Raw genomic sequence first — 11,261 nt, 5'->3', positions numbered from 1 at the left:
ACCAGCACCTTCTGTGTGCCCTGTTCAAGTGTTTGCTGTAGATATTGGTGATATTTTTAGGTAAATAAGTAAGTTAGTTAATTAGTAGAATTTCTAAAGGCCAAAGGATCCAATTTTCTCTAAAACTTGAGCAGTTGATTTAAAAAAAAAATTTTATTGAAGTATAGTTGATTTATAATGTATTTCTGCTGCACAGCAAAGTGCTTCAGTTATACATATATATACACATTTCTTTTTTAAAATATTCCTTTCCTTTATGGTTCATCATAGGATATTGAATATACTTCTCTGGGCTATACAATAGGACCTTGTTGTTTATCCATTCTATACATAATAGCTTACATCTGCTAACCCCAACCTCTCACTCCATCCTTCCCCCAACTCCCTCTCCCTTGGCAGCCACCAGTCTGTTCTCTACGTCCGTGAGTCTGTTTCTGTTTCATAGATAGGTAGGTTCACTTGTGTCATAATTTAGATTCCACATATAAGTGATATCAAATGGTATTTGTCTTTCTCTTTCTGACTTACTTCACTTAATATGATAACCTCTAGTTGCATCCATGTTGCTGCAAATGGCATTATTTCATTCTTTTTTATGGCTGAGTAGTATTCCATTGTATATATGTACCACACCTTTATCCATTCATCTGTTGATGGACATTTAGGTTGTTTCCATGTCTTGGCTATTGTAAATAGTGCTACTATGAACACAGGGGTGCATGTATCTTTTTGAATTATAGTTTTGTCTGGATATATGCCCAGGAGTAGGATTGCTGGATCATGTGGTAATTCTATTTTTAGTTTTCTGAGGAACTTCCATACTATTTTCCATAGCAGCTGCACCGACTTATATTCCCACCAACAGTGTAGGAGGGTTCCATTTTCTCCACACCCTCTCCAGCATTTGTTATTTGTAGACTTTTTAATGATGGCCATTCTGACCAGTGTGAGGTGGTACTTCATTGTAGTTTAGATTTGCATTTCTCTAATAATTAATGATGTTGAGCATCTTTTCATGTGTCTATTGGCTATCTATATTTCTTCTTTGGAAAAATGTCTGTTTAGGTCTTCTGCCCATTTTTGGATTGGGTTGTTTGTTTTTTTGTTGTTGAGTTGTATGAGCTGTTTGTAAATCAAGCCCTTGTCATTTGCAAATATTTTCTCCCATTCTGTAGTTTGTGTTTTTGTTTTGTTTATGGGTTCCTTTGCTATGCAAAAGCTTGTAAGTTTGATTAGGTCCCATTTGTTTATTTTTGTTTTTATTTATATTGTTTTGGGAGACTGACCTAAGAAAACATTGGTACAATTTATGTCAGAGAATGTTTTGCCTATGATCTCTTCTAGGAGTTTTATGGTGTCATATCTTATGTTTAAGTCTTTAAGCCATTTAGAGTTTATTTTTGTGTATGGTGAGAGTGTGCATTCTAACTTGAGCAGTTGATTCTTTGCCTAGTTAATGTGGGGCAGATCCCTTCTCTGTAGGAGGAATAAATGCAAAATGAGTAAAAAAAATCACATATTGTATTAGTTTATTAATATATAATTTTAATAAACACAGTTTTGTTTTCTTTAGGAAACACAGTAAAGCATAAAATCATCAGAATATTTAAATAAGCCAAAACTGGGGCTTCCCTGGTGGCGCAGTGGTTGAGAGTCCGCCTGCCGATGCAGGGGACATGGGTTCGTGCCCCGGTCCGGGAAGATCCCACATGCCACAGAGCGGCTGGGCCTGTGAGCCATGGCTGCTGGGCCTGCGTGTCCGGAGCCTGTGCTCTGCAACAGGAGAGGCCACAACAGTGAGAGGCCCGTGTACCGCAAAAAAATAATAATAATAAAATAAAAATAAAAGCCAAAACTTCAAATTCATCTTCACCTTCTCAGATCTTTTCTGGTTGAAAGTTATGCCAACTATATCAGTATCAGGGCTGTAGAACTGGTCCTATGTGCTGTTAACAGTTATTATAGGTAAAATTGTTCCATGGTTTAATAATTTGAGAAAATTTTGGGTGAAACAGGTTAAATGAGATTTCTTTATTATCGGGTTTCTCAAAGTTTTAAAATCATGCCAACATGCATTATGAATCTTCAAGGTTGGAAGGCAGATTGTGTGGATTTATTGACATCATATAACTCTTTTATGGAACAACTAAGGGATTAGTGGTCTGAGGAACACACTGGGAAATCCTGACTCAGATTTCTAATATAGGCTCCTTCTGCTAGAGAAATTTCACCATTGAAGACCTGTGTTGAAAGACCTGCAATTCAGTACAACTTCCTGGCATGATGGTTCTCAGTGCTGGCCAACTATTAGAATCACCTGAGAGCTTTAAACATGCCAGTGCCCAGGCCCCAGCCCAGGCCAGCTAAGTCAGGGTCTTTGAGGGTGAGTTTTCCCGTCTATAAAATAGAAATAATACTACCTACCTCACAGGATTGTTATGAAACATAAATGAGACCTATGTGTAAAATGCCTACTCTGGTGCCCAAAACAAAATATGGTCTTCGAAAAACTGTTTCATTCTGGGGAGAGTGTAGAATTTCAAGTTTAAAATGTAGAAGATATTATCAAAATAGAAAATCACTATTTGGCTGGCCCCATTTTGCCTCCATGGATGCTAAAATTAGAGGGTAAATGTATGATGAGAAACAGGATGTTTGCATAGTCTGAAGGTATTTCCCACAGTATACTTATTCGTTCCAAAAGGAAAATAGTAACTTCAACAGTGGAAGAATCTGCGGACCCCATCTTAACTAAGTGAAGCAAGGTAACCTCACCAGTAATGAGACATATTAACATCACATACCCCTGATCTCATGCATTGAGAAGAGCATGCCAGCGCTTCTGTACTATTGTTGCCCAAAAATACATTACCTGGGTTTACTTATGAGGAAACATCAGACAAACCCAAAGCAAAGGACATTTTACAAAATAACTGGCCGCACTCCTCAGAAATGTCAAGGTCATGAAAGAAAAAGAAAGACAGACTGAGGAACTGTCCCTGACTGGACAAGACTAAGGAACCATGACAGCCAAATGCGATGCATGAGCCTGGATTGGATCAAGCACTAGTCCTTGGGACATTAGCGGGATATTAGTGGGACAGTTGGTGACAATCCAATGAGTTTTGTAGAGTATGCATTTTTCAGTGTTATTTACCTGGTTTTGACAATTGTGCTGTGGTAATGTAAGATGTTAATGTTCGGGGATGAGGGGTGATGGGTAAATGGAACGCTGTACTTAGTATTTTGCAACTTTTTTGTAAGGCTGAAACATTTTCAAGATGAAAAGCTAAAAAGTTGTTTTAAAATTTTAATGTTTCTTCATTTCTTCCCATTCTGGCACTTTAGAGATAATAGAATCAGTATTTTTCCCTCTTAGGTATTTTGAATATAGGGGAAATAGGCCCCTGTACTGCAGAGTGTACATTGATTATAGTGAAAAAGAGGGCCAAGATGCACATTGTAGGAAGCCTCTCATATGATTTTAATAAATGTGTTCTCTAAATAAATGTGGCTAGAGGCTTTGGTAGAAGAGGAAAACAAAAGAGATCCAGGAAAGTAGAGGATAGGAGCAGAGGAGGTGGTGAGAAGAAATTAGGAGCTGCTGGAGATGGGTTTTGGAAAGAGTTCTTGAGTAAGGGGGCAGGGGGAGGACAGACAGCTGTGGGTAGGAAATAGCTATGAAGGATATTAAGAAGGGCAGAGAAGGGATAGAAGCATTTAAAGATATTTTGCTCGCATCATACATGTATGCCCTCCTTGATATTTGTTTGTGAGCCTGCAGTAGAGATTTTGATTTTTTCCAATTTTTTTCTGTTTTTTTCTTTGCATACTACTCTATGCTGAGACTCTCCTCGAAGGGCCTGGTTATAGTGCTGTTACACTGAGATACGGTCCAGATCGTGTGCCTTGTTTGCGAGACAGACAACACAACAATTTATCTGGTAGCCCTTTGGCCCTTATGGAAAAAGGGAGTTTGGCCCTGCAACCTCAGACCGCTGAAGGACCATGCAGTGTAGTTCTCTGTTGCTGGGCATGAGTAAGGGTCACGATCGGTAGACTTAAGGAGAATTGCTGGAACAGTGTGGCTGAGGAGCTGCACGGGGCCTCTCACAGGTTGTCTTCACTGGCAGTGTCCATTTGTTTCTTCCCAATCATTTTCAGGACTGGAAGCCAGAAATGAATCTGAAAAGACACGAAGCTGGATGAATGAGCATTAGGGTCATTTCAAATGCCACTGACACAAACTTTTCACAAGACTTTGAAATGGCCGGGAAAGCTTATCCTTAGGGATTATTTCGGTCTTTCATTGTCCATGAACTATTTTCCAGTTCTGTAAGCTGTAGATAGCTGATGGCAACAATGCAAATGATTCTTGTCCATGCACATGCAAATGAATTTCACCCTGCAGAGTACAATTGACCCTCCCATCCTCCCTTGTGGAAGAAGCCAGTTTTGTATCTATTAAACAAATTCATTTTGGTATTCAAGATGGCCTGTATGTATGTGTGATTTAAATTGTTCTTTGAATTGGTTGGAGTTTCTTACTGTTCTGTCTTTAATATGTTGAATGAAATCTTTGACAAGTGTTCATTTTATATGTGTATGAAAGTCATTATGTTATCATATATATGTATAAATATATACATATATATATATCATCATATATATATATATATATTTTTTTTTTTTTTTTTTTTTGCGGTACGCAGGCCTCTCACTGTCGTGGCCTCTCCCGTTGCGGAGCACAGGCTCCGGACGCGCAGGCTCAGCGGCCATGGCTCACGGGCCCAGCTGCTCTGCGGCATGTGGGATCTTCCCGGACCGGGGCACGAACCCGTGTCCCCTGCGTCGGCAGGCGGACTCTCAACCACTGCGCCACCAGGGAAGCCCTCATCATATATATTTTGTAATACTGGAGAATGAGCAAATTCTTTGGAGTTTACCAAGGTGTAGTAGATACTTCCCTTCTGTTATTTATTTATCCCGGTAAAGTAACTCTGACTGGGTATTGTTCTTTAACAGCCATTAGAGAGGGCCTTCCCGGTAGCTTTTCTACAATATGACTGAATGTACTCACTTGAAATCAGTGTTTTGAAGGCTATCTGATAGAATTCTCTGGACCGGCATTGCTGCAGTCTTCTGGACTTAGTCATGTACATCTGTTCCCTGTCACTGTTCACCTACCCCCACCCCCACCCCGAAAGTGTCCTATCTGTTGCCGGGGATATAAGCCCTAATGTAAAGTTGAAGAGTGCTTTAAAATTCCATTTGCCCTTCAAAATCAAAATTTCCCTAATTACAGGTTATAACCCTATTTTGGCTTTACCTTTGTAAAGTACAGACTCAGTTTCCTTTTTACTTCTCCCACTGGCTGCTTTGATCTTTTCTTCAGTAGCTTTGCATGTAGGTATTGGATGCGCTCCCTCTGCACACTTGGGTAGAAGGATGCTGACACCAGGATTTTAAGTTGCATCAGGATGGAGGACAGCAGTCCTAGCATCACTAGTATCACAAGAATAAAACTGAGAGGAATCCAGGTCTCAGACAGAAGTAGCTTTGGTTTAGGGAGGCAGCTGGGTTCAAACAGAGATACATTAAATGAAGAATCATGGATGATGTCTTGAGCTTCTTGTTTCTAAAACGAAAGAATAAAATCATCAAGATCCATGCCATTTTCATACTCTGTCCTTGTCTTTCTCAATACTGCCCCGTAGCACGTAACATTTATCTTAAAATATGCAGGGAGCTTTGGCTGAAGGGGCTATCCCAGCTCCTTTTATGTGCTATGACTGGAATAAAGGAGAAGGGACGAATTTTAGTTGTAGCCATTGCAGAGTTTTCCAAAGTGGGATTGTGGAAATACAGATTTCCTTGAGAGAAGGATATCAGATAAGTTTGTTTGCTCTGTCCTTTCTTTAGAGAGTCACGATGGCCATGAGACTGTTGAGGGTGCTGAGAAGAAAGCAGAGAAATTTGCTTAAATTCAGCCAACGATTCTCCTATTAATTTTGACCGCATGACTTATTTTTACGGAACACCCGTTTCTACACTTCAGAGCATGTGGGACTAACGAAAGATGGTTTTTACTCAACTCGGGGAGAAGTTTTTTTTGTAGCAGAGCCCCTCAAGACCCAGTCATAGCCTCTCCATCTCGACAAACACCTCGTCACCAGACCACAAGGTCATAAAGATGTGGAGGCATTAAATTATGTTCTAAGTCATCCTTCTAGAGCTTGAGGTGGCGGGGAGGGGGGGTGGGGGGTGGAATTATTCTTGATGCAAGAATACAAAGAAGAGTATATTTACTCAGAGTGTCTCTAAAATCCTATTTATAGAGGTCTCAAAATAGGACATTTTCACATCTCTCTTAGACGATAGGAGGGGTGCATTCCTCCCCGCTTGAAGGCAAGAGAATAAGCCAGTTGCCCTCAACAAACTGACCCAGAGGGCAGATGACATTGAGCCGCCCAGCCAAGCCACCAGCAGGAGACGTGTGTGCTGATTCAGCTCTTACTTTTCCCTGACCTGAGAAAGCCATATAGTCTCTTGGTGGATTTGTTTTCCAATTTGGTAAAACAGGAATTAATGGACCAGCTCCTGCCCACGAATAAACGACTCCCAGTGTAAATTAAGCACCTTGGGGATGGAGCATTAACGTTACAGACTGGAGTACTTAGTAAGTTATTATCACTCCAACACCCTAGAGCCCTGGGGCACAGAGGAGGAAAATGACTTCTGAAAAGAACCCAATCACACCCAGAGAACACCACGCACCTTCGATTTACCCCAATACCTGTGAAAAATCTGGAAACCCCAAAACCTGGGACTTCTACACAAATGTCAAGTCAGATCTGCAATTTCCCCAGCACTGTGGCTAAGCAGTAGAAAGCATTTGTGTTGCCTCTCCTTTTCTCTTATTAAAAAGACAGTTCACCTACGATTAAATAGAGAGATTTCAGTCCCCAGAGCAGAGGCATGCATTCTTTTCAATACTGTGGAAGAAACAAACACATTGATTGAGTAAGTGATGAGAAATCCTGCAATAAGAAAGCAGCGGGTGTCCGGTCTGGGAAGAAGTTATTTAGTCTAGGAATCTAACAGGGGATTTTGCAGCTGGGAGTCAGGACTTCAGAAAGGTTGTCAACAGTCTTGTAAGGGCTTGGTGGAGGGTAACAAACTCTCAAAATACCGAGCAATGTACTAAATGGTACCCCAATGTTTTAAAATGTGTTTGCCTCTCTCAAGTAAACAATTTGCCAAGGTGGTATTGAGTAATGGATGGAAGATTCACTCTGGTATCAGACAGTCCTGAAAAGTTAATGCAGACCAATGCTGGGCACATAGTAGGTGCTCAATAAGTAGCGACTGTAGCTTTATTTATTTATTTATTTATTTTTGTGGTACGCGGGCCTCTCACTGTTGTGGCCTCTCCCGTTGTGGAGCACAGGCTCCGGTCGCGCAGGCTCAGCGGCCATGGCTCACGGGCCCAGCCGCTCTGCAGTATGTGGGATCCTCCCAGACAGGGGCACGAACCCGTGTCTCCTGCATCGGCAGGCGGACTCTCAACCACTGCGCCACCAGGGAAGCCCGACTGTAGCTATTTTTACTTACAGCGTCCACCTATCCAGCCAGGTCTATTCACGTCATTTCCCACTTTTCTTCTTTATTTAAAATTGTATAAAAGTGGGAGAGGGGCTTCCCTGGTGGCGTAGTGGTTGAGAGTGTGCCTGCTAATGCAGGGGACACGGGTTCGAGTCCTGGTCTGGGAGGATCCCACATGCCGCGGAGCAACTGGGCCCGTGAGCCACAACTACTGAGCCTGCGCGTCTGGAGCCTGTGCTCCGCAACAAAAGAGGCCGCGATCGTGAGAGGCCCACGCACCGCGATGAAGAGTGGCCCCCACTTGCCACAACTAGAGAAAGCCCTCACACAGAAACAAAGACCCAACACAGCAAAAATAAATTAATAAAACTCCTATCCCAACATCTTCTAAAAAAAAAAAAAAAAGTTTAAAACAAAAAAAAGTGGGAGAAACCTTGAGCCAATGTTTCTTTTCTTGCTTGACTTCTCCTTTGCAAATCTGCTGCAATGGAGAGACCAGGAACCTCCAGGGTCATCGTGGGATAAGGGCAGGGCACTGCCAGTTACGTGGAAGCCAGCTGCTGGTGGCACAGCCTCCCAGGCTCGGCAGGAGAGAGTCTGAGACAAGCTCCCACAGCAGTCTTGGGCTCGCATCTGTTCTGCGCCCACCACCCTGCTGTCATTGTGAGTGTACGTGGTGGCCTCCCCCGCCAGGACGTGAGCCCTTCGATGGCAGCCATCACGGTCTAGACAACTTTGCATCCCCAGGACCCAGCAAGACCCCAAAATGTATTTGCCAGGACATTGTCATTGGAAAGCTTCTGGGCCTTTTTTGGAAGGCAGACTTGCTTTTCTCCCCCCGTCTATCTAAAACAGTGAGAATTCACAAAACAGGCATGGGTTTTGGCTCAGAGAGAACTAGATGAGAGAGGAGCAAAAAGATGAAGGAGAGGGAAGAACTGAGAGGGGAAGATCAAAAAAGGGACTAAGGAGGGGGATGGACTATGGGGGAGAGGAGGAGAGAAGCCCTTCTACTAGCCGCCGCCCCGGATCAAGTCTGGCGGAAAACCTTGTTTGGCTTTCATTTGAAACACTGCTTCCATTATCCACCCTGCTCCAGATATGTAGAGCAGCAGGGTTCTTGTAATTAACTGAAGACTTCAGAGGAAACAGAGGGCTCAGAGTAATCAACTCCGAGAAGCAGCCCAGGATTAGGCGGGGCAGGGGCCAGACAGTGCCTGCTGAGCCAGGAGAAAAGGGGAGGGAGAGTGTGGATGCAGCAGGAGGAAATGGGCTTTCAAAGGAGGGTTTCCAGGTCCCTTTCTGCCCTTCCCCTCTGAGATTTCCCCAGCAGAGGCACAATCTATTGTAGCTCGATAAAAAGGAGGGAAAATCAGACATATGGAAACAGTAGATGGTGTGTTCACCAGCCCAGGCTAGTGCACACCACCCAGCATGCATGACCTTCACACACACACGCACACGTGCACATGTACGCACATACAACTACACGCGCTACGTGTGCACATGCACACAGAGGCACACACGTGTGCACGTTCCACGTAGCGCAGAATGCTAGGTTTAAAAACAAATAAGACAAGTATCTGACAGTATCCAGATCCTCTGAAATGTCTACATAATCATCAATTTCCACAGGGAAAAATGGAAAAGAGAAAAGATGGGATGAACAAAAAGCATGGTCTCCTCTGTTGCGGTACGGCTGCCACAGGAAACTAATACAGTGATCAAAAATGTTCAGAGTGTTCTCGTACTCTAACATTAGGGTTTCAACTCAATCTAACCAGCATTTTGGGTGTTCTTCCTACACGCCAGGCTCCGTGCCAGGCACTGAGGATCCAGAGGGGAATAAGACACTGCCCTGCCTTGGGAAGTTCACGATCTTTTGCAAACACACAGCAAACAGCTGGGATACACAGTGAGACGGGCCTGTGAGCACCTACCTCTCTGTGCAGCTTCAAGTGAACCTCAAGCCCTGGCAAGCTTTGGAAATGTTTGCTGATGGAGAAAATGAGCCAATATAGCAGATAATCTATGGCTGCAAACAACACCCAGATGTAGAGATGGGTAAGTACCGGGAGGAAAAACAGCCCCAGGTTTTTCCTGTCCTTAGGAGTCAGCCAGAAAGATGGGATGACGACATACTTCTTCCTTTCCTGCTTATTCAGTGGGAGGACGCAGGGCCTCTGTTCATGCCTCTCCCTCTCGTCAAACTGAACAAATTGTCTGGTGATGTAGATGTTCTCAAACTTCCAACCACAGGAGCCCAAAAATCGCCTCATGAAGAGGCCAGTGCCAAGTAGCACCAGCAGAAGCCCCGTGAGGGCAACTAGCTGCCGCCCCAGGGAAGACAACACCTCTGTCGCTGTCACCACCTGGTACAAGACACGCAGGGCTTTGTATGTAGTGTCATTGAGCTGTGCCTCCAGGGCTTGGCTGGGACTAAAAAGAGAGACCTCCAGCGTTTGGTTCCAAGAAACAAGGTCATCAAATAGACTTAGGTGAGTGGCAAGGCCGTATATCCACTGAATTGCTTCAATATATTTTTTCAAAAGTGGAAAATGGATGGAAAAGCTCTTTGCCCTTAGGTTGCAAGTCATACTGTCCAGGAGACCTTTGAAGTTGTGAAAAATATTTTCCACGTGTCCAAATGTGACCATCCCTGTGCCAACAGTGAGCAAAGCGTTTCTGCCTTCACGCAGGCCACACGAGAGGAAGAAGAGCAGAATGAAACACCGTGCGTGCTTGGAACAGCACAGCAGAGCACACGTGACCATCCAGGAGGTGGCGAAGACTATGAACGAGGACAGAAACCAGTAGAAGGCCCCAGAGAGGAGGCCAACAGAAATGAAAGCAACAAAACAACAAGCGCCCAAATGTTGGGTGAAGTCCATCCATCCAAGCCTCCTTGGAGACACATACGTCCTCCAAAGACTGAGGAAGATATTGGTGCCTGAGGTCCAGACACCCATGCTCCCTGTGTCCCTGGAAATGAAAGAGAAACAGGGTCAGATGTTGCTTTTAAATGTCCTCTTTGTAAAGGGCACGATGATAGATTGATTGCAAAAAATGGCCGTAAGTTTTTACCCTTCTCAGTCTCTACACTATTACTAAACCAAACTTGGGCCTGCTCGCTGCCAATCCACTGACACTGGATTGTGGTGAAGGGAAGTGCAGAGTTTACTGCAAGGTGCCCAGTGCAGGACCAAGCAAGGAGAACGGGCAGCTTGTGTTCAAAAGACCTGAACTTGATATAAATGAGTTTATTTACAAAACAGAAGTGGATTCACAGACATAGAAAACAGACTTATGGTTACCAGAGGGGATAACGGGATGGGGAGGTACAGGGGAGCTAAATTAAAACTTTGGGATTAACTGCTATGTATAAAATAGGTAAACAATAAGGACCTACTGTACAGCACAGGGAACTATATTCAGTGTCTTGTAATAACCTATAATGGAAAAGAATCTGAAAAAGAATATATATACAAATGTTTATGCATAACTGAATCACTTTGCTATACACCTGAAGCTAACACAACACTGTAAATTAACTAAACTTAAATAAAAAAACACGGTTTAAAAAAAAGAGACCTGGGCTTCCCTGGTGATGCAGTGGTTGAGAGTCTGCCTGCCGATGCAGGGGACACGGGTTCGTG

At 43.5% G+C, this 11,261-nt stretch overlaps 1 protein-coding gene across 2 annotated transcripts; it reads right to left on the bottom strand.

Annotated features, from left to right (window-relative positions):
• Nucleotides 1–4,009: 4,009 nt before the first annotated feature.
• Nucleotides 4,010–10,574, bottom strand: DCSTAMP (dendrocyte expressed seven transmembrane protein). 2 transcript variants are annotated; one of them, XM_060128308.1, is made up of 3 exons: nt 9,546–10,574; nt 5,330–5,638; nt 4,010–4,185 (listed from the first exon to the last, which is right to left on the bottom strand). In XM_060128308.1, the coding sequence occupies exons 1-3, from the start codon at nt 10,572–10,574 to the stop codon at nt 4,111–4,113; spliced, it is 1,413 nt and encodes a 470-aa protein (XP_059984291.1). In that variant the 3' UTR covers nt 4,010–4,110. The 2 variants fall into 2 exon arrangements, with proteins under 2 accessions (XP_059984291.1, XP_059984292.1); XM_060128309.1 differs by lacking the exon at nt 5,330–5,638 and having other exon boundaries at nt 4,161–4,185; nt 9,748–10,574.
• Between the last annotated feature and the right edge of the window lie 687 nt (nt 10,575–11,261).

Source organism: Lagenorhynchus albirostris, chromosome 17, assembly GCF_949774975.1.
Source record: "Lagenorhynchus albirostris chromosome 17, mLagAlb1.1, whole genome shotgun sequence".
In the NCBI taxonomy this organism is placed as follows: domain Eukaryota; kingdom Metazoa; phylum Chordata; class Mammalia; order Artiodactyla; family Delphinidae; genus Lagenorhynchus; species Lagenorhynchus albirostris.
This window is presented reverse-complemented; position numbering and strand designations above follow the sequence as displayed.